Here is a 22,856-nt window from a genome sequence, read left to right on the forward strand (position 1 = left end):
GCACACAGTCCAGGGAAGCAAGAAGACTTTCCAGTTCCTTTGCAGCCCGAAGGTTAGTTGGTCTTCTCTGGGAGTGGCTTCTCACTGCACTCTGGGGCAAATCCAAGACTCCTCACCTTTCCAGATCCTCATCCAGGCACTTTGCCGCACACCCCACTTTTCCAATCACTCCCCCCCCCCCCCCCCCCATCTCACACTAAATGGGCCAGACCCTGGGCCGTTGATAGCGATGCTTGTATCTGACCCTTCTCCTGAAATCCCACAGCTTGAGGGCCTGCTAAACCCTCCTCCCCTTCCGCCCCTGTTTAATGCTAATGCATTGTTTGCTCCGGCTCCTGTTCAAGGTTCGTTGAGTTGCGTGAAGGGCCTTGGTCCACTACCACGATGGCCCGTTTTAAGTTGTAAACTCTCAGCGGGAAGTGGACAGGGATTGGCCCCCGCCTATCCCCGCGGAGGAAGAGTATCCGCCCAAGTAAGGGTGGACGATTCCTTTTGCCTGCAGTGCCAGTCGTTGACAATTCCAGGCTGGCGTGGCTGCGACAAAACCCCAGATGGGAGTTTGGATTGGACATGACCCGAGGCAGCGAGGGACACTAGACCGAGGTCAGTTGGCCTCCCCCTCGTGGGCCAGGGCTCGGGGTTCACCACCCCGGGGACCCACTGGACGATTGATGTTCTGGCCCACCCTCTGGAGGGTGGGGCTGGGGGTGGTGCCCCTGGGGTCCCAGAACTGGGTTGACCCTGCGGTGATTTAAGACTGAGGCGGTGGGATTGGTCCTTGGGTTAACCCGCAGCCTGGGTTTCTTAGCCCCTGAACTGAGCCGGGTGAGTCTGTGCTTCCCCTGAATTTTCAGGCTGGCTTTGGCCCAGGTCTGCCCTTGCACATTAGAATGAGGGGCTTGGTCAGTTAATAGAGTTTATTGAACGCTTACTGTGTGCAGAGCACTGTACTAAGCACTTGGGAGAGTGCAGTATAGTAAACAGACACATTCCTCCCCAATCTAGAGTCATCGTTGGCCCCTCTTGAATGATTTTCCTTTCCAGCCCCTCCTCTCAGCCTTGTTGCCTCTTTCTGACGGTCACCCCCACCCCTCCTGCCTGCCCTCTGTGACTCCCGTCTCTAAGAGTGGTCAGTCATATTTACCGAGCGCTTAGCGTATGCAGAGCACCGTACTGAACCCTCGGGAGAGTACACTGTAACAATATAACAGACACATTGCCTGCCCACAGCGAGATCGCGGTATTTACTGAGCAGCTGCTGGGTGTGAGATGCAGCCTCCAAAGTGCCTCCTCGAGTTCTCCCCGCTCCTATCTTTTCCCCACCTGCGTCATCCTCTGACCTCCGTCCCACAGGGAAGGGAACCCAAGGTACGGAGACGCTCCCGGTGAGTCTTGGAACGCAAAACGAGGGCCAGACTCCAGCCGTTTTTAACACTGAACCTTTAATGCTGGAAAACACCGACCGACGGTCAAGACTGTACTTGGCCACAGGTAGTGGACAGATCCGGTTCAATCACGAGACGGCTTTAAGGCATAAATAAATCTGGGCGGCGGAGGGCGGTCCTCTGTCCACCCAGCACCCGAGGTTTCTCTGCGTCGCTTACCCCGAAGACGGCCGGTGCACCCGCGGTGGGCGGAGAGCACTTCAAACTGGTTTTTGAAATCCTGTCTCCCGGGTAGGTAAACATTTTCTGAATAAGTATATACAGCCGGGCACTGAACATCCTGCAGTAAGGTGCTTAATTTGATTTTAAATGTCTTCAGTGCATTCGAAGGACGACAGATCAAAAAATCTCAAAACTGTTGTCACCTAGAGCCCGGGACTGACGCAGGGGAGGGCGGGGTGTCGACGTCTCCTCGGCCCCGAAGTTTGGGGCAGGGGACCCCAGAGAGCCAGAGATTCTCTGCATGGGTTTTTTTGGCTACTTTTAAAAATCTAAACTGTCCTTTTGTGGGATCCCAGTGGCTTTTTCGCTGGCAGGAGGGACATCAGGGGCCGCGGGGAGGGTCCCAATCCCCCTCCTCTCCCGGCATCCTTGCACCCTGGCAGGGCTCAGTGCACAGCCAGGGAGAACGTGCTACCGTTCCGGGGGTTGGCCTGGGCAAAGATGTTTCCCGGAAGCTTTTGCGCCAGTTGCATGCCAGCTCCCTGTCATTGCCAGCTTGCGGGACAGAAGGGGACGACCCTTGCCGTTAAAATGAAATCCACGACCTCTCTGTCTCTCTCACTTTCCTCTGATTATTCTCAGGGAGCCACTGGCACCCACGTCTGCCTGGCTGCTACAGTGCCAGGCGATGAGAGACGTCCAGGAGAAGGTCACGGGGCAGCACCCCAAGAGAAGGGGGGCTGGGGAAGGCAGAGGGGCTGCAGCAAGGTGGGAGGAGGGAATCTGTTCTCTCCTTACAGTTTCCACTGGCGATCCGTGTTCCGCTAGAGCCAGGGCCCAGTGCGGGGATGCCGGCGGCCGGCAGGGAGGGGAGGGAGCGAGCATCTAGGTGAAACGGCACCATTTAAAACCAGTTTGAAGTACCTTGCGGGGGGTGTCGTGGGGCCCCGCGCACCCCCTCCACCCGGAGAGCGAAGACCGCGGAGGGGGGCCGGGGGAAGGGTACCCCCGCCCCGTGAGGACGAGTGTGGCGTGGGAGCCCCTCGGCCGGCCCGGCCGGGCACGCCCCCGGCCCCTCGAGCCTCATTCTAGCACTTTGGCTTCTTGTTCCTCTTCTGAATCCCTCTTCCGGCTGGCACTGTTAAAGAATCCCAGCTGTGGGCAGGAAAGAGGGAAACCATCATCAGCGCTGGGGCACAGCACAGCCCGCCCGACCGATCGATCAAGGGGATGTAGCGAGGGCTTACTGGGTGCAGAGCGCAGTGCCGAGTGCTTGGGGGAGAACAACGTAAAGAAGTAGGAAGACCCAATCCCCGTCCTGAACGAGCTCACAGGCTAGCGGCGGAGAGACTGATGTTAAATTAGAGAGAGGGGAAGTAGCCAAGTATAAGGCTATGGATGTGTAGGTGCTTTTAGGCCGGGGATGGGGATGTCAAGTGACCTTCACCCGGTACCCCTTCCTGATTGTTCGGGTACCGGGGTACACGTGGGAGGCTAGCCTTCGGCCAAACCCCCGTGACCCACTGTCTCTCCCCACCTCGGCCCCCCACCCCGCTTTATTCCAGGCCTGAGAATCAGCCCTGATGCTTGGGCTCGTGGCCTCGAGACACGACGCTGCCCCATGAAGAAACCAGGCTGCAGGTATGAACTAAAGGGGGAAATCTAGGCCCCGGTTACTACAGCGGGTCAGGGTTTTGACGCTCAAGGGTCCAAACGCGGAGGGTGGGGCCCGGTGAGGCCGTGGTCTCAGGGACAGGCTTGGTCTGGGTCGGATCTGGTGGCGGGGGGAGGAGGGACTGGGGTGGAGAAGGGAAGATGGGGCCGTTCTCACCTTCCAAAGCGCGAGGACCAGGAGGGCCAGGAGCAGAAGACCCCCTAGAGAGCTCCCAACGATGATCCAGATGGGGACTCGAGAGGCTTCTTGCTTGGAGATATCAAATGTAATCTGAAAAACGGAAGGGATCGGGTCAAACCTCTTGTCTGTCCGGCTCCCCCGGCCCACGGGCCCCCCAACCCTCCTCCCTCGAGGTGACCCAGGGCCTCCAGACCAGGCGTCTCATCGCCATCCGACAGGTGAGGAAACCGAGAGACAGAGAAGTTGGTACTTGCCCACGGTCGCTCGGCGGGCCCGTGACTGGGCTGGGATTAGAGCCTGGGCTAGAGAAGCAGGGTCCTGTCCTGGATAGAGCACGGGCCGTGGGTTCTCGTCCTGGCTCGGCTGCGGTGTGACCTTGGGCAAGTCACTTGGTTCGATAGTATCTGAGCGCTTACTACGTACACTGTACTAAGCACTTGGAACGTACAATTCGGCAACAGATAGAGACAGTCCCTGCCCAATGATGGGCTCAGAGTCTAATCGGGGCTCACAGTCACTTGACTTCTCTGGGCCTCGGTTCCCTCAGCTGTAAGATGGGGGTTGAGACTGTGAGCCCCACGTGGGACGGGCCTGCGTCCAACTCGGTTTAGCATTCGGTACAGTGCCTGGCACAGAGTGAGCACTTAAATCCCTAATAATTACGACCGGACTCCCGGTCCCACCGGCTCCATGGTCTGTCCACTAGTCTCTAATCTTGTTTCTAGAAGCTACAGTGGAGGGTCCAGAGGTGTGCGAGGCCGGGACCCAGATGGCTGAGGTAGGAGGGAGCGAAGCGCTTTAAGTGCATTTCAGGGCGGGAGCCCCAGCTGCTGTGTTTGAGAGGCCCAGCCAGGAGGGGGCGGTAGAGCTCCACGCTGGGCCGAGGTGGGGGGGAGGGGGCGACCCCGGGTCCCCCCCCCGACCCCCAAACTCCCTGCCCCCTCAAAGCAGATGGGGCTGTGCCTGCCCCAAAGCCCTGAGAGACGAGCTCCGTGCCAACCCCGCCAGGCCCAGCTTTTGCCCATCCCCAGTCCACCAGCTGTGGGCAGGGATTGCCTCTCCTTATTGCGCTTTCCAAGTGCTTAGTACAGCGCTCTGCACAAAGTAAGCGCTCAATAAATGACTGACTGAATGGTCCAGGCTTGTCGCCTCCTGCGACAAAGACAAGGGAAGACCTGTGGATGCCTTCCCACCCTTCTGGGTGACTTTGGGCCGGTCGCTTAACTTCTCTGTGCGTCAGTCGCCTCATCCGTAAAACGGCGATGAAGACTGTGAGGCTCATATGGGACAACCTATCACCTTGTATCCTCTCCAGTGCTTAGAGCAGTGCTTTGCACATGTAAGCGCTTAACAAATGCCATTATTATTATAATTTGAGCTTCTTCTCCTCTCTCGGGCTCTACAGGGCAGTAAAATGGCTATAGTAGTAATAATGGTAATAACAGCATCTGTGGAGCACTTACTATGATTTAAGCACGGGGCTAGATAAAATGTAAGCAGATCGGATCCAGTCGCTGTCCCACATGGGACTCCCAATCCCAGGGGGAGAGAGGACAGGTATTTTATCTCCATTTTACAGATGAGGAAATGGAAGTCCGGTGAAGTGACTTGCCTAAGGTCCCACAGCTTGCAAAGGGAAGAGCTGGGAATAGAACCTGGATCCTCTGTCTCCCAAGCCCCGGCTCTTTCCTCTAGGCTGGGGGGATAACAAAGGGGCTTAGATAATCCTTACTGTGGATATTCTTTGCTAAATGCGAAATTTGTCTGTCACTTCAGTGAAAGAAGCGAAGGGGAAGCGACTACTTTTCCATCGCCCTTTCCTATTCTTTTTCTTTCACATTTTCTACCGGTGGAGGCTTCCTGATCTCTCCCTCCCCATCCCCAACACTCACTCACGTAGGGAGCGGGGTGACAGGAAAGGACTCGGCCGTTGTAATCGTGGGCTCCGAGCCAGCGTGTGGCTAAGTAACGGTGTGTGAGCTGTATGTGGGACAAGGGGCAGCGTCTCATCCGCATCTTCTCTATCCAGTGCTTAGTACAGTGCTTGGCACAGAGTACGCGGTGTTTGTTAACGGGACCCAAATCAGGGTGGGGGCTTCCTTTGGGGTCCCGGCTACATGCCCACCTGGCGGCTGGGGTCCTCTTCTCTGAAGATGAACGGGCTGTGGAACTGGCGCTGGAGCGCTGCATTGGTGGTGATCTTCAGAGACCTGAATTTGAGCTGCGGGGCGGAAAAGAGACTTCAGGTGTGGCCCCCTCCGGCAAGGCGCCTCCCTACAAGCCTGGCACCTGAGGACAGAACCTGGGCCAGCAGCCAGACCTCCCTCCCTCCCGGTGCAAGGGACTCTGGGGCAAAGCAGGAGAGGGGAGCAATCTGCTCCCCCCTGCTCCTCCCCCTCTCTCCTCCCACATGGCACCAAAGGCCCGGCTGAGGGTCACAGACAGCCCTCCTGGATAATGGACCCACGGATACCCATCGGTCAATCCATCGATTGTATTTATTGAGGGGTTGCTGTGTGCAGGGCGCTATACTAAGCGCTTGGGAGAGTACCACACGAGAATAAAACAGACACGGTCCCCGCCTGTTGTCACAAGCGCTTGGCCGGGCCCGCCGAGTAATGTAATGTCACCTGGGCCGCTTTGTGGAAGTCTGTCCGCAGCCACCCGGAGCGAAAGTGTTTCCTCGGGGGGAGAGGGGCGACAGCCCCTGACCCCCTCCGCTCGCCCCCGGTGCGTGCCCCTACCGCACAAGAGACAGACCGGCCGAAACCTGGACGAGTCGTCACCCAAATCGGGGGAGGCCAATGGGGCTTCAACTCTAGACTGTAAACTTGTTGTGGGCAGGGAATGTCTACCATCTCTGTTGTATCGAGTACAATTTAGTACAGTGCTCCCAGTAAGCACTCAGACACCACTGATTGAACAATTGATCTTCCCGCTCAGCCCCTCCAATGGGCCTCGGGGTTGCATTGCAACCCCCCCCCCCCCCATTCTTGACACCAGCCCCGGCGCATAACCCGTAACCCAGTGAACAAGTCGATCCCAGCAATGTCTCGGAGAGCCCCCCGGGCTGCGAGGAGAGGCTTACGGCTTTCAGCGTCCTCAGCCAAAGCTTGCCCATCAGGTAAAAGTTGATTTCCTGGTTGGGAGCCAGCCTCACGTGGCAGTCGATGGAAACCACATCCGAGTTGCTGTAATTCTGAAAGAGGAGGGAATAGGCAGTCAGGTGATAATCATAGCAGTGATGATAATGTTGGTATTTGTTAAGCGCTTACTAGGTGCAGACCACTGTTCTAAACGCTGGGGTAGACACAGGGGAATCAGGTCGTCCCACGTGGGGCTCACAGTCTTACTCCCCGTTTTACAGATGAGGTCACTGAGGCACGGAGAAGTTAAGTGACTCGCCCACAGTCACACAGCTGACAAGTGGCAGGGCCGGGATTCGAACCCATGACCTCGGACTCCCAAGCCCGGGCTCTTTCCACTGAGCCGCGCTGCTTCTCTAATATTAGAGATATTATATATTATAGGTAAAATAGATATAATATCTATTATATAATACATATATATAATAGATATAATAGTGATATTCGTTAAGCGCTTACTGTGGACTAAGCACTGACAGCTTGCTGAGGGCAGCATGCGTCTGTTATATTGTCATATTGTACTCTTCCAAGCACTTTGTACAGTGCTCTGCACTCAGTAAGCACTCAATAAATACACCTGTAACCCTGATCCCTTGAGAGAACAGTGTCCTGTCCCCTCCCCTCCTGACCCCGGTCCCAAAGCCAAGACCCCCTAGGAATGACCCACGAGCTGCTGTTATGGGGGACAGGTGCTCCGGCACCATAAAGGTGTCCCGGGTTCCTCGGGTGGGCCGAAACGGGGCCAAACGGGTCAGATCCACGGGATCTGTGGACTTGGGGAGGTGGAGGGGTGGGGAGGGGGTCTCCCGAGCCGGAGAAGCCCCAAACCCAACGGGCCCGGCCCAAACGAGGGAGCAGGTGAATGGCCTTAGCTGCTGCTGTTCGGCTGAAGAGGGGGGTTTGAGGCTGGGATACGGGCCCCATCCCGGAAAGCCCGGGGAACCAGCGTGACTCAGTCGCAGACCGCCCGCCCCCCCCCCCCCCCCACCGCCTCAGGACCCCCACCTCTCCCCAGACAATGATGGCCTCTTGCAGTGCCCACCCCCGAGCAGTGTCCAGGCCTCCGTGGGTGGGGCCCAGTGCCCCCCACCTCACCCTCCCACGGGCGATACATACCAGCTGCGGGGAGTGGCTCAGATTCTCCTCAGCGGGGGCCTGCCGGTAGTCTGTGTTGTTTCCCCAGATGTTGCAGGTGGTGTTCACCTGTGAGCGGACACATCGCCCCACCCCGCAGGACCTGGCAGTCAGGGCTCCCGTGGGATAGAAACACGATCTACCCTCCTCCACCCCGCTGGCCTGCCCCTCACCTCCCGCTGGGCAGCCTAGTCCCTCCAGGCCCATAAAGCCCAGCGGCAAGGCCCGGGGCCAAGCCGTCTCGGTCTGGCCTTTGCTCTCCCCAGCCCTGATCCACTGGACCGAAGCCGGCTGGACTCGGTTTGCTCAACCTGGATGTCCACCATTCCCACTCCCTGCCCCTGGGGCGAGGTCTCCCCTTCTCGACCCGTAAGCTCCCTGGGGGGGCAGGGGCTGTGTCAATACAACACCCCAGGACCTCGGCCGCAGTGGGTGCCAAGGAAGGAGAAGAGAAAGGAAAATGGGACAGAGGAGTTTAGAAAGGAGCCTCGGCCTAGTGCAGATGGCCAGGGGCCTTCTGCCCATTCCGGTCTCTCTCAGTCTCCTCAGGGGATCAGCGGTAGGAAACGAATGCCTTCTGAGGGCAAAGCTAGACGCTCGACTCCGAGATTTCAGCGGAAGCAAGGCTCTCTCTTCCTGCCCTGTGAAGCTTCCAGTCAGATAGCGGCCAGCTCCACCTCATTCTGTCCGGACCCCTGTGAGGTCTTCACGTCCATCCCCCTACCTCAGCGCGGTGCCTCGCCTGAATATAACAGGCAGACACGCCTGTACTCAGGTTCTACAACCGGTCAGATTGTCAGCTCCTCGAGGGCAGGAATCGTGACTATATCGTAACTCTTTCAAGCGCTCAGTACTGTGCTGGGCACAGAGTAGGAACTCAGTAAATACTTACTGATTGATCATAATTAATAACTGCTGTTAGGTGCCCTACTCTGTGCCCAAAACTGCACGAAGTGTGGGGGCCGAGACCAGGCAGTCTGGTTGGAAACAGTCTGGTGGATTGTAACAGATGGCTTTTTTGCACCCATTTCTTCCTCTCCCCACCCTGGCCTCCACGCTCCGACCGCCTGTCCTCCCAGACCTCCGTCGGCCCAGAACGCCAGCGCCTGAGTCCGAGCCCGAGCCACCCCCGAGCCTGGATCCCTACCTGGTCCACGAGGAAGTCGGTGAGCATCAGCAGACGATTCCCGCCCCGCGTGGCCACCGGGACCGTGATCTTGATCGTCACCCCGTCGACGGGGAAGAAACCCAAATTCTGGATCTGTCACACGGGAGGTTTGGAGAGGGGAGAACGGATCATGATGCTGTGGGAGGGGAAGGGGAAGCAAGAGGCCCAGTCCCCCAGGGGAAGACCCAGCCTCTGTCACGGTGACTAGATTTCTCTCAGGGCCCCACAGGCCCCACCCAGTGCCCTCGGAGAAGAACGGGTGGGGGGCTCAGCGGCCCACTCCCCAGACTTGCTGGGTTCACACATCCGGGGGGGTTCCGAGAGGGAGGGCCTCCGCCGGGCGTGGGGGACGGGGTTGGGGAGGACGTGGACCCACTCAGCCTTACCTTAAAGGAACAGTTGAAAGGGGGGCCGACGCTGTCGTACCTCTCCAGGGAACTGTTGGACTTGACCTCGAAGCGGCTCAGGCTGGAGGTCCTGGCCAAATCGAGGAGAGGTATGACCAAGGAGGAATCATCTCAGGGCCTCTCCTAGGGCTCTCGCACTCCGGGTTTCCCCTCGGGACAGGGCCGCACGGGGACGGATACATCACATCGAGGTCAAAACCCTCCAGGCCGTGAGGAGCCAGAGCGTTCCCCCTTAGGTTCGGGGTGCCCAGAGCCAAGCAGGCCCACTTCTCCCACAACTCCTCCTTCCTTCGGGTTCTCTCCTCCTCCCTCCAACCCTCCCTCCATCTCCATCTCCAAGGCGAGACAAAGAGCAGGCTCAGGGCAAGAGTGGATTGCCCCCGCAAATCACTGGGGCATTTACCTTGTGGCCCGTACCTTGGGGGAGGGAGGGAGAACCAGAGAGAGGGAAGACCATCTCCACATCCCGTCCTTCACTCCATCCCTAGTGACGGTCAACTAGGAAGTCATTAATTCTGCCCCCTGGGTAGGGGAAGGGGCGACGCCCGGCGGGGGGAAAGGGTGGGGGGACCGGAAGCCAGGGGCTGAGTGGCCGCCTGGCAGTGTGGCTTGGTTGTTAGAGCCCGGGCCTGGGAGTCAGAAGGACCTGGATTCTAATCCCGACGCCACCACACGTCTGCTCTGTGACTTTGTCACTTTACTTCTCTGGGCCTCAGTTCCTTCATCTGTAAAATGGGGATTAAGAGTGTGAGCCGCATGTAGGACGGGGACTGTATCTGACCTGACTAACTTGGATCTACCCCGGCTTTTAGAACGGCTGCCCTGAATGGGTCCCTTTGTTCTCCCCTCCCAGCCCCACAGCACTCGTGTACATATCTGTCATTTACTTATATTAATGTCTGTCTCCCACCTCTAGACACTAAGCTCATTGTAGGCAGGGAATGTATCTGTTTACGGTTGGATTGTACTCTCCCAAGTTCTTAGTACAGTGCTCTGCACACAGTAAGCGCTCAGTAAATACAATCGAATAAACGAGTGCCTGTAAGCTCACTCCCAGGGGTCCTTACCCCTGAGACCCACAGCATTAAGGGAATTTTCCCATCCTGTCAGGCAGAGATTGTGAGAACACGGCCCGGGGGGAACAAACAGGCCTTACCTGGTGAACAGGATGTCGGCTTCGTACTTGAGGTGGACATTCAGGACGGCCGAGTTGTCTTCTTTGGTGCTTTCCTTCTCTTCGCTGTCACTGGAGCCGCATCAGAAGGACAACGCTTAGGCCCTAGGCCAAGAACTCCCCTCCTCCCAACAGCCGCCCACGGTAGCCGACGGGACCCCTGTGCGTATCTTTAATCTCTATTCTTCCTCCCAGTTGTAACGTTTCGGTCAGTACTATTTATTGACTGTTTTCGCTGTGCAGAGCACTGTACTGAATGCCCGGGAGAGTACAGTAGAGTTCGTAGACACGTCTCTCTCTCTCCTGTTCGATTATAACCTCCTTGAGGACAGGGATCACACCTATTCACCCCACTGTATTCTCCCAAGTGCTCAGCGCAGTATTCTGCACACAGTGCGTGCTCAATAAATACCACTGATTGAGGTTTGGCATCATTTCCTGAGATTATTCATTTTTAGAAATCAAGTCCGCTGCCTAGCTGAGCAGGGGCAGGGCCTGCACTGCTTTAGAGGCAGAGGTGTCAACCAGACGACCTCCAGAGGTCACTTACGTGAGCAGACCGCCAAGGAGGCAGCGTGGCCTGGCGGGCAGGGCACGACCCCGGGAGTCAGAGAACCTGGGTTCTAGTCCCGGCTCTGCCACTTGTCCGCTGTGTGACCTTGGGCTGGTCACTTAGCTTCTCTGTGCCAGTTCCTTCACATGTAAAATGAGGATTAAGACTGATAGCATCATACGGGACGTGGGCTACGTCCAACCTGATTATCTTGGACCTACCCAGCGTTCAGTACGGTGCCTGGCACATAGTAAGCGCTTAGCAGCTACCATAAAAAAAAAGGAAGCTGAAAGTTTGGGATCCAACCTGCTCATACAATGTCATGGGGCTCAGTTCTGATAGACCGTCCGCTGTTGACGCAAATAGCTGGGCCTTTGGTTTGTGTTTTATAGACGGCTTCACGGAGGCAAATTCGGGAATGGCTGGAATGGGCAGAGCATATTTTGCCATTTCTCCCCACTGCCTTGAGTGGGATCTGGGAGACGTGGAGGGGGGGCAACCTAAGCCCGTCAGACGGCAGGGACCGTCTCTATCCGTTGCCGACTTGTTCATCCCAAGCGCTTAGTACAGTGCTCTGCACATAGTAAGCGCTCAATAAATACTATTGTATGAATGAATGAATACCTAAAAAAAAAAGGGATCGTACTTCCCAAGCACTTAATATAGAAAAACGTTATGGGCTAGTGGAGAGAGCCCGGGCCTGGGAGTCTGGAGGATCTGGGTTCTAATCCCGGCTCTGCCACTTGTCCGCTGTGTGACCTTGGGCAAGTCTGGGTTCTAATCCCAGCTCCGCCGCTTGCCAGCTGTGTGACTTTGGGCGAGTCACTTCACTTCTCTGTGCCTCAGTTACCTCATCTGTAAAATGGGGATTAAAACTGAGCCCCACGTGGGACAACCTGATCACCTCGTATCCCCCAGCGCTAAGAACGGTGCTTGGCACATAGTAAGCGCTTAACGAATACCACCATTATTATTATTATTACTTCACTTCTCTGGGCCTGTTTCCTCGACTGTAAAATGGGGATACCAGTTCTCTCCCTACTTAGATTGTTAAGAGAGGATTAATACCATGAGCTCCTTGTGGGTCATGGGCTGTGTTCAACCTGATTACCGTATCTACCCCGGCACTAAGTACGGCGCCTGGCACGTGTCAGCGCTTAACAAATACCATAAAAAAACAAAGAAACCCCCGAGTCCTAGGAAGGTTAAGCGACCTTCTCAAGTTCACCCGGCAGGCCAGGGGCAGAGCTGGGATTGGACCCAAAGCAGCAAACCAAATCAAACCAAAGCCGGAGACAGGCGGAGAGCCGGTCACTGACCTGCCGACGGTGAGGGCGATCTCCATGCTCTGAAGGAAGACAGATTTGCTGAACTCAAAATCCAGGCGGAAAGCCACCTGTGGAGATTAGAACCGAGCAAAGTGAACCTGAGGGGAAGCGGCGGCACCAGCCATCCGTTCTCCCCGACCACGAGGGGCAGGCAGCGGTTTTCCACCTCTCCTCCTGCCCCTGGGCCCAAATTAACTCCCTCCCAGCCTCCCCTTCCCAACCCTGGCTGGGCTCAGCCGGTGGGAAATGACTTTGGACAATTACTCTCTCTCCCCCACCCGCCAAAGCCTTATCGAAGGTCCATCTCCTCCAAGAGGCTTCCCTGACTAAGCCCTCCTTTCCTCTTCTCCCACTCCCTTCTGCACACCTTGACTCGCTCCCTTTATTCATTCCCCTCTCCGAGCCCCACAGCACTTATGTACATATCTGTAATTTTTATTTACTTAATGGCTTTCTCCCCCTCTAGACTACAAGCTTGTTGTGGGCCGGGAATGTGTCTGCTATATTGTTATATTTTGTACCCTCCCAAGCTCTTAGTCCATCGCTCTGCACACGATTGACTGACTGACTGGAAGAGGAATGGGGCTGATTTAGGCAACGTAAAGTGAGAAGATGGGAGGCGCTTAACGCCGCTCAACCAGCCCAGAGATCCCCTCCTCTAGACTGTAAACCTGTTGGTGGGCAGGGAATGTGTCTGTTAATCGTCATACTGTACTCTTCCAAGTGCTTAGTACAGTGCTCTACACACAGTAAGTAATAAATACGATAGACTGACTGACAACAGCTCCGAGGCCAGGATTCCGTTCTGGGGCCGGGCAGGAGTTGGGGGTTTTGTTTGAAGAGCCAAGGGAAAAGTGTGAATACATTTCACACCGAGGGGTTCCGACTTGGGCTCCCCGGGCTGCGCCGACAGTGCTCCGCCGGGCATGAGCTGCCGAAGTCGGGCGGGACAGTGCTCACCGGACAGGGAGGGTCAAGAATAACGGGGAATCGGCGAGACATTTCTAAGCCCCAGAGCAATGCCCTCCAACCGGGCACAGCTGATGAGAACGTTAGCGTTCTCCTTGCCATCTGGTCCCGTCTGGCCTTTCCATTCCCAGCCTGTTTTCACCTTGGCCAGCGGAAGGCTACCCGGTGGCCCCAGGACGCACCCCTGGGCCTCCCTCAGGTCACGGGAAGGGCCCTGCTCAGAGGGTGGGGATGGGGTGGCCAGGCAGCCTTGTGGAGGAGTGTCCAGACTGCTCCAAGAGGAGTCTTAATCCCCAAAACTACCCAGTAATAATGATGATGGTATTTAAGCGCTTACTATGTGCCAGGCACCGGGGTAGATACAACATTAGATTGCCCTTTGTGGGGCTCACCGTCTTAATCCCCATTTTACAGGTGAGGTAACTGAGACGCAGAGAAGTTAAGCGACCTGCCCGAAGTCAGACAGCTGACAAGGGGCGGAGGAGCGATTTGAACCCCCAACCTCTGACTCCCAGCCCTGTGCTCTTTCCACTAAGCCGCACTGCTTTTCATGTAGTGCAGATCGCCCCTCTAGACCGAAAGCTCACGGTGGACAGGGAACAGAAGAGTTTAACGACTCTTCTGTATTGTACTCCACCAAGTGTTCAGTACAGTGCTCCGCCCAGAGTAATTGCTCGATAAATCCCACTGATTGATGGATTTCAGGCTACATCCCAAGTATACTGAGGCACCTGTCATCCCCAACCACGAAGGGTCCGGAGGCCAAGGGGATGGTGATTTCTTTTGCAGCTGCTCTGATTTATAAGGTAACTTTATGACCGCAAGCGGCTTTCCTTTTTGGGCTCTTCCATAAAAACCCAAGGGCAGAGAGAGGGAAGTCCTGAGGCAGCCTGCAGGGAGCATGACAGCTGTCTGGTAATGCTCTGGTTCGCTCCCTTTGTGGCCCGAAAGAGTTAAAGCTACTGTCTAAATGCCTCCAATGTTCCCCTGGAGGAGGGGGAGGTGTTGGTATTGGGAGTTTGGACCCTGCTATCCGCTCTCTGCGATTCCTCTCCTGCCTTTTCTCCCCCAGAGATCAACACTCCATATTCGCGGCTGCCTTAACACTAGTCCTCACCATGAGAAGCGGCGTGGCTTAATGGTTAGAGCACGAGGCTGGAGCCCCCGTTCCCTCATCTCTGTAATGGGGATTAAAACTGTGAGTCCCACGTGGGGCATGGACTGTGTCCACTCTGATTAAGCTTGTTTCTACCCGGCGCTTAGTAAAGTGCCTGGCACATAGTAAGCGCTTAACAAATATAAAAAAAATGAGGGAGAGGAGAGGGCAGGCCGGATCGGAGAAGCAGCGTGGCTCAGTGGAAGGAGCCCGGGCTTGGGAGTCAGAGGTCATGGGTTCTAATCCCAGCTCCGCCGCTTGTCAGCTGTGTGACTTTGGGCAAGCCACTTAACTTCTCTGTGCCTCGGTTCCCTCATCTGTAAAGTGGGGATTAAGACTGTGAGCCCCATGTGGGACAACCTGATCACCTTGAATACCCCCCCAGCGCTTAGAACGGTGCTTTGCACATAGTAAGCGCTTAACAAATACCATTATTATTATTATTGGGTGGATGAGAAAACTGAGGCCCAGAGAGGACATGTGATCTGCCCAAGGTCACACAGCGAGTCAGTGGCAAAGCCAGATCTGGGTCCCAGGCGGTCTCTGGCTCCCAGCCCCTAGACCACGCTACGTCCTCAGGGGTGCGGGTCAAGTCAGGAACTGAACAAAGGGGCTTCGGCTGAAATCCTGGGTTCCCTCCGGCCCCTGGAGTCGGAGAAGGCCTTCGGAATCAGAGCTTCCTCGACACGTGAGGCTTCTGGCTTCCCCCACCAGCCCGAGACTCCCCTCCTCAGGCAGCAGGGATGTCTCCCTCCCCATCTCCCAGCTGCCCTCAGCGCGCTCACCTTGGCTTTGGCTCGGAAGAACGGGTAGCTGACGTTGCAGACTTTTCTGTTGAGCCGCTTCTCCTCAGTTATGCACTCGATGCTCCCATCTGAGTCGTCCTGCGGGCGGGAGGAGGGGCAAACATCACCTCGACGCGAGACTCGCGTCACCCGAGCGAAACCGGAACATTGCAGGGGGCCCTGACGGGGCCAGGAAAGCCAGTGGAGAGCTTTGGAAGGAATTCTGTCCGTCAATCATATTTGCCGAGCGCTTACCGCGTGCTGGAGCACTGTACCGGGTGCTGGGGAGAGTACACTATAGCAATAAAACATGCACAATCCCTGCCCCCAAAGCTTACAGCCTAGAAGGGGATCTGATTTCTCTAATTTGAGGTGGGTGCCCGGGTCCCCGGTGGGGTGCTGGCCACTGAAAGCTGAAGCCGGAATAGCTTAGTTACGGAATTTATTAAGCATACACTATGTGCTAAGCTCTGGGATAGACACAAGATAATCCCAGGTTGGGGCTTCCACTCTAAAAGCCAGGGAGAGCTGAGCGGAGCTGAAGTAGAACCTGGGTCTTCTGACTGTAAACTCACTGTGGGCAGGGAATGTGTTTGCATATTTTTATATCTTAATAACTCTCTCAAGCGATTAGTACAGTGCTCTGCACCCCCTAAGTGCTCAGTAAATACGATCGGTTGATTGTGATGCCATGCCCTGTGGCCATGCTGCCTTTCCCATCCTAGTTAATAATAATGATAATTTTGATACTTGTTAAGCATTTACTATGTGCCGGCCACTGCACTAAACGCTGCGGTAGATAGAAGAAAACTGGGTTGGACACAGGTGCCGTTCAGCAAGGAGCTGGAGGTTAGGAGGCTAGAAGTTGGGCTACCATTTCCCTCCTCCAAATTGCAGATGGGCCAGTGAGATCAGTTGCCACACAGACCTGCCCGTTCGGCGTCCCAACCAGCCCAGCCCGAGGCAACAGAATCTGGGCGTCACCCCGGCCCCGAGGACCCCCACCTTGGGAGACGTGACCCTCTTCCGAGGCCTCCAGCTCCCCGCCCTGTGGGATGTCCACCGGGCCAGACTCCAGGGCAATATATCGGTGACCTTAGCCAGTCAAACGCATTTATAGAGTGCTTACTGGGTGCAGAGCACTGTACTAAACACTTGAGAGAGGACAACAGAACAATAAGCACATCCCCTGCCCACAATAATAATAATTATGGTACTTGTCAAGCGCTTACTAGCTGCCAAGCACTGTTCTAAGCGCTGGGGTAGGTACATGCAGATCAGGTAGGGCACAGTCCCTGTCCCACATGGGGCTCACACTCTTATCCCTATTTTACAGATGAGGTAACTGAAGCACAGAGAAGTGAAGTGACTTGCCCAACATCACACGGTCGACGTGTGGTGGAGCTGGGGTTGGAACCCAGGTCCTTCCGACTCCCGGGCCCGGGCTCTAGCCACTAAGCCGTACTGCTTCTCAGTGAGTTTACAGATTAGAGGGGGAGCCCTCGAGAGAATGTGGGTTGGGACACGAGGGCCCCCGGGGTCCCTCAGACCTGAGGCCTCGTCCCGGTCAGCTCTGGATTTTAGAGGCGGTTCAGCTCCGATCCCCACCCAAGGCCCCGGAGGTGCAGGGAGGGAACTCTGCTGACCGCTGTCCACTTCCCGGCTCGTGGCTACCTCCACACGAATGGGCACAAGCACTGAGTCCAGGGTCTGGGCAACAAGAACTCAGATTATCTGCGGTTCCTGATTCTGCACCCTCCTCCTGTGAGCATGGATAATTGAGCCCCGGTGGGTTTCTGGCAACAGGCCAGACGGTCGACGTCTCCCGGTATGATCGAAACTCCCACAGAGACGGTAACCTTCCGGGGCCAAGCTACGCACCAAACTGGTCACAGTTTGAGACCACGAGGCAACTTAATACAGCGATAAATCACGCGCGTTGGACGTGGCGGTAACGGATGAGCCGTCCCCGGCCCGGGAGAGCGGGGGCCGTCTCAGAGGCAGGGGATTCTGGGAGCCCAGGGAATTGACCGCAGTGTTTTCTCTAGGCCCCGCTTGAGTTCATTTCGTTCTGGCTCGTCTTTTCCTATGCTGACTTCCAGCCTCCCTTCGGGACAGGGCCGTCTTCCTCCCCCAGGGATGTGGATTCCCACCATCTACCTTCGACAGAGACTTGGAAACCTGAGGTGGAGACTCAGATTCGACACGATGTCACTGAGCTGGGGGACAGAGACCCCTGTGGGTTCATTACATTCGCTGGGATGCGGGGTTCTGACTCTGGACTGGGGGTGGGTGGCCACTGGTAGCCCTCAGGGATATTGGAGAAGCCTGTGATGTCACCTGTGGTGGGCTGGGCCCGCAGCTTAATGCAAAGACATCGCACAGGCCACTGTTGATTGATTCAAGCCCTTTTTTAGGAAGCTTTCCTGGGTCACCTGACCCTAGAGTATTTCTCTGAAGGGCCCCCGGCCCTCTGAGGAGCAGCGTGGTCTAGTGGAAAGAGTACGGGCCTGGGAGTCACAGGATCTGGGTTTTAATCCTGGCTCTGCCCCGGGCCCGCCGGGTGACCGCGGGCAAGTCACTTTGCTTCTTTTTGCCATCTGTAGAACGGAGATTCAGTTCTCCCTCCTACTTAGACCGGAAGCCCCGTGAACTTAGAATCTAACGATCATCTATCTCGCTCTGCAAACATTTCAGTTCAGTGCTTCTCTTGGGACAATACTCCCCGCCCTCAAGGAGCTTAAAACCTAGTGATCGTATGTCTCGCTCTGTCAGACGTTTAATTCAGTCCTTTAGTCTGGAGGACCTGGGTTTGAATCCCGGCTCTGCCACTTGTCCGCTGTGTGACCTTGGGCAGGTCTGGGTTCTAATCCCAGCTCCGCCGCTTGCCAGCTGTGTGACTTTGGGCGAGTCACTTCACTTCTCTGTGCCTCAGTTACCTCATCTGTAAAATGGGGATTAAAACTGTGAGCCCCACGTGGGACAACCTGATCACCTTGTATCCCCCAGCGCTTAGAACCGTGCTTTGCACATAGGAAGCGCTTAACAAATACCAGCACTATTATTACTCTTGGGTAAGTGCTCAATCGATGGCGTTTATCGAGCACTTTAGGTTAAGCGCTTGGGAGCGGACAATACAATGGAAGTGATAGACAACACTCCCTACCCTCAAGGAGCTCGAAGTTTCGCGGAGGAGGCAAGATGTTCAATACCGCTGATGATAACGAGGACCGCATGGAGGACTTCCTGAAGTATTTGCCCTCCAAATGGATGAGAAGCAGCATGGCCTAGTGGATAGAGCCCCGGCCTGGGAGTCAGAAGGATCTGGGTTCTAATTCCGGCTCCACCGCTCGTCTGCTGTGTGACCTTGGGCAAGTCACTTCACTTCTCTGTGCCCCAGTTGTCTCCCCTGTAAAATGGGGATTAAGACTTCGAACCCCAACGGGGACATGAACTGTGTCCAATCGGATTACTCTGCATCTACCCCAGTGGTTAGAACAGTGCCCGGCACGTAGTAAGCGCTTAACAAATGCCTTTAAAAATGAAGATTTCAGGAAGAGAATCGCCCCGAGTTGAAAGTGTCCAGAGCCTGAGCGTTCCTATGGGCAGGGAGCCCCTCCGCACCCCAAACCTGGGGTGGCTCCAACTCTCTCACCTTCTGAATCAAGCTAGCAAACTGGAGGTTTCGCGAGTGGGAAATGTTGAGCAGAGTGCTGTAGGCGTTCTCCCCCCGGTTCTCCAGGGTAGCTTCCAGGGCCACCCTCCGCCGAGAGCTCTCGATGATAAAGACGGAGGCGTCGAAGGACATCTTGTAGGCGGAGCAGTCGGACGGCGGCTTCCTCAGGACCCTTTGGCAGTAATCCCTGCAGAGACAGCGGAGCCCGAGAGCCTCTGAGAGGTGAGCCCGCGGCTGGAGGGCAACTACACCGAAGATAGTAACTGTGACGCTTGCTAGGGGCCGAGCACTGCACCAAATGTTGGGGTAGACACGAGTGACTTGCTCACGGTGACACGGCGGGCAAGTGCGGACTGGGGACTAGAACCCAGGTCTTTCTGACTCCCAGACCCGGGCTCTAACCATTAGGCCAAATTGCCTCCCTCTGGTCATTTCACCAAACCGTGCACTGAGCACTTGAGAGAGATGAGGGAAGAGGGGCTGGAAATAGCAGCCTCGGCCTCAGTCCAACATCTGGTGCGGGTCGCTTCCTCTGGGGCAGATGATTTTGTGTGTGTGAGTGTGTGTGTCCTGTGACTTGGTGTGTAACTGTGAGTGTTGTGACTGTGGGTGTGCATATGTGTGATTGTGTGTCACCTTGGGTAAGGCACTTAATTTCTCCGCACTTCAGTTCCCTCATCTGTAAAAATGGGGATTAAGACTGTGAACCCCATGTGGGACCGGGACTGTGTCCGACGTGATTACCTTGTATCTACCCCAGGGCTTAGAGCAGTGCTTAGCAGAAAGCATTGAACGAATATCACAATTATTATTGCTCTTGCAACTACTGTGACTGCGTTTGTGTGGGCGACTGTCAGTGTTGTGACTTTGTGTGTGCATACCCGTGATTGTGAGTGTTGTAACTTGTGAGGGTGTGTGTGTGTGCACGTTATGTGTGTGTGATGCACATCCAGTTGTTTTCATCTTCCATTCCCCTCTGCAGTGGGAGGGCATTTGGATTCAGTCCAGCCGAGAAGGGGGAGGGGAGAGAGGGGAGAGGCCTATGAGCCGACCTGGGGGAGTCAGATCGCAGGCCGGGAGGGGGTGGGGAGTGCTCCCGCCTGGAGCTACTCACATGGCACTGGGGATGTTGTTCCCAACGTCCAGCACCAAGTCGGGGACGCAGTGCTCATCCTCGTTGCAGCCGTTCCAGAAGGGCACCTGGGCCGGGAGAAGGGAGCCCGTTCGAGACCCTCTGCAGGTGCGGACCACGGGCGGGCCCCGGGCACGTACTTCCGGGCCCCAGGTCCCGGAAACGCAGCCCGATCGTGCCTGGACACACCCACCCCCATTCTCCTTCGGGAGAGAGCGGGCTCCTCCACCCGCCCCCTTCTGAACCCTGCTCAGACGGGCTTCGTGGGCTGGCAGAGGCCCAGGAGCCCAGAGTCCTCAAAACCGAAATGGATTTGATCTCTTTTTTCCCATCTAGTTTCCGTGGGATGGATGGATGTGAGTGTGAGAGAGGCAGAGAGAGAAGGGGAGGACGAGCAGGCCATCTGCAGGGACTACTGGGGTGCTCTGAGCAGGGAATGGGAAAGCTGGGTGAGGGGGGTTCCCCACTGCCCTCTTAAAATACCCAACACCCCTTCACTGACTCAGAAGCAACAGGCGTAACTTTTCATCGTCGACATGACACCGGTAACCCAACGGCATCACAGAGACTCACGGAGAGGTTCTATCGTAAAGTCCAGGCGAACCTGGCACGGATTGCCGGTGAGCCCTGACTTCCCCCACCCACCCCTTGTTCGGGGCCTCCACGTTCCCCTCCCGCGACCTCGTGAACACAGGCCCCGTTTCCGAGCAGTGGAACCCGGTGGCAGAATCCAGGAAGGGGGAGGCTGGGTGTTTAAGATAAAACCTCCCGACAAAGACCTCCAGTACCCTGTCTGCGCTGGCCAGGGGGCGGACCAGTTGAAAACCAGACAGCACAGAATAAGACTGGATAAACGACCCCTCGAGAGGCCGTCAGTGAGGCACCGCCTAGCCTAGTAGAAAGAGTACAAGACTGGCAGTGAGAATCAACCAATACTATTCATTGAGCGCTTACTGTGTGCAGAGCACTCTACTAAGCGCTTGGGAGAAGACAACATAACAATTTAACAGATACATTCCCTGCCCACAGTGAACTTTGGCCTAATGGATAGAACACAAGCCTGGGAGTCAGAAGGACCTGAGTTCTAGTCTTGGCTCCACCACTTGTCTGCTGTGTAACCTTGGGTAAATCACAACTTCTCGGTGCCTCAGTTCCCCCGGTTAAAAACAGGGATTAAGACCGTGAGCCCCATGTGGGACATGGACTGTGTCCTACCCGATTAGCTTGTATCTACCCCAGCGCATAGATCGGTGCCCGGCACATAGTAAGCGCTAAACAAATACCACACACAAAAATAAGGTTCTAATTTTCGCTCTGCCACCAGCATGCTGGGCAATTTGGGGCAAATCACTCAACTCCTCTGTGACTCAGTTTCCTCATCTGTAAAATAGGGATTATGTGCTCTGCCTCTCCCACCTAGCCCGTGAGTTCCATTTGGGCCAGAGACTACTGTGTGATCTGATTAAATCGTATCTATCGCAATGCTTAGCATAATACTTGGCACATAGTGAGTGCTTAATAAATACCACAGTTATTATTATCATTATCGTCACTGGGAGATACAGGAGGAGCCGGAGCAGATGTCGCGAGTTGGAGAATGAGCCTGATGACGGAAGGGCTATGGAACTTGCTGCTGACCTGGCTGCCAGGGCTCGATAAAGGCAGCTCCTGGTTCCAAGCGAGTCAGAGGGGAGACGGGGAGAACGCTGCTGGAACCGACGTACGGATCCTCTGTGTCTCCTCACCATTGGCTTTAAAGCTCTCAGTCACCTTCTCCTCCTACTTCTCCTACCTACCTCACCTCGCAACTCTCCTACTACAACCCAGACCACCCAATTCGCTCCTCTGATGCCAGCTTTCTCACTGTACCTCAATCTCGTCTATCTCGCCCCCGACCTCTCACTCTCATCCTGCCTCTGGCCTGGAACGCCCCTCCCTTCTCACATCCAACCATGACTCCCGCCGCCTTCAAAGCTTTACTGAGGGCACATCTCCTCCAAGAGGTCTTCCCTAAGCCCTCGTTTCCTTTTCTTCATCCGCCTTCTGCGTTACCCGAACTTGCTCCCTCTGTTCATCCCCCTTCCGGCCTCACGGCACTTGTACATAGCTGTCATTGATTTATTTCTGTTGGTGCCTGTCTCCCCCTCTGGACCGTGAGCTCGCTGTGAGCAGGAAATGTGACTGTTATAGCGTTCTACTGTCCTCTCCCAAGCGCTTACCACAGCGCTCCGCACACAGTAAGCGCTCAGTCGACAGGATTGATCGAATGACGGTTACTGATGCTCTGTCCCGGGACGTTCCCAGAGCGGGGGCTGGGTGGAGGTTGGAGGGAATACTGGGATGTGACGTACGGAAACCCTGAGGGAGGTCGGCCAGCCTTCTTCCAGCACGGGTCCGCCGTCCCGTCCGTCCAGGCCGTACTCGACTGAAAACGCCACCGGCTTCACGTAGTCGGCCGTGTCCTGAGCGGGGAGGGATGAAGAACAACGGTGAGGAATGAAGAACAGTGTCTCCTCCACAGCAACGGCTGCCGAGACACCCGACCTCCAGCCCCATTCACTCTGAGCCCCATGTGGGACGTGGCCTGTGTCCAACCCGATCGGCTTCTCTCTACTCCAGCGCTTAATTACAGCGCCTGGCACATAATACACAATTAACAAACGCCACAAAAACTAAGTTGAGGATAGAGTGCATGGTAAGGGCTTGAATACCGCAAATGCCATTATTCAGCAGTAAGAGGGAGAAAGGGAAGTGCTGAGGGTGGCT

General features: G+C 55.8%; 1 protein-coding gene across 2 annotated transcripts in view; it reads right to left on the minus strand.

The window, feature by feature from the left end:
- Window positions 1-1,422: 1,422 nt before the first annotated feature.
- Window positions 1,423-22,856, minus strand: part of ITGA11 (integrin subunit alpha 11) — a 198,807-nt gene continuing 177,373 nt past the window's right edge. For both annotated transcript variants that reach the window (XM_029066654.2, XM_029066653.2), the window contains exons 18-30: window positions 22,442-22,552; window positions 20,073-20,158; window positions 18,938-19,145; window positions 15,283-15,381; window positions 12,364-12,440; window positions 10,474-10,563; window positions 9,297-9,387; window positions 8,890-9,003; window positions 7,725-7,811; window positions 6,551-6,661; window positions 5,588-5,683; window positions 3,439-3,552; window positions 1,423-2,762 (exon numbers count right to left, since the gene is read on the minus strand). In XM_029066654.2, coding sequence (XP_028922487.1) covers window positions 2,691-2,762; window positions 3,439-3,552; window positions 5,588-5,683; window positions 6,551-6,661; window positions 7,725-7,811; window positions 8,890-9,003; window positions 9,297-9,387; window positions 10,474-10,563; window positions 12,364-12,440; window positions 15,283-15,381; window positions 18,938-19,145; window positions 20,073-20,158; window positions 22,442-22,552 — 1,356 coding nt within the window. In that variant the 3' untranslated portion in view covers window positions 1,423-2,690. The remainder of the gene's footprint in view (window positions 2,763-3,438; window positions 3,553-5,587; window positions 5,684-6,550; window positions 6,662-7,724; window positions 7,812-8,889; window positions 9,004-9,296; window positions 9,388-10,473; window positions 10,564-12,363; window positions 12,441-15,282; window positions 15,382-18,937; window positions 19,146-20,072; window positions 20,159-22,441; window positions 22,553-22,856) is intronic.

This window comes from Ornithorhynchus anatinus, chromosome 5, assembly GCF_004115215.2.
Source record: "Ornithorhynchus anatinus isolate Pmale09 chromosome 5, mOrnAna1.pri.v4, whole genome shotgun sequence".
Classification (NCBI taxonomy): domain Eukaryota; kingdom Metazoa; phylum Chordata; class Mammalia; order Monotremata; family Ornithorhynchidae; genus Ornithorhynchus; species Ornithorhynchus anatinus.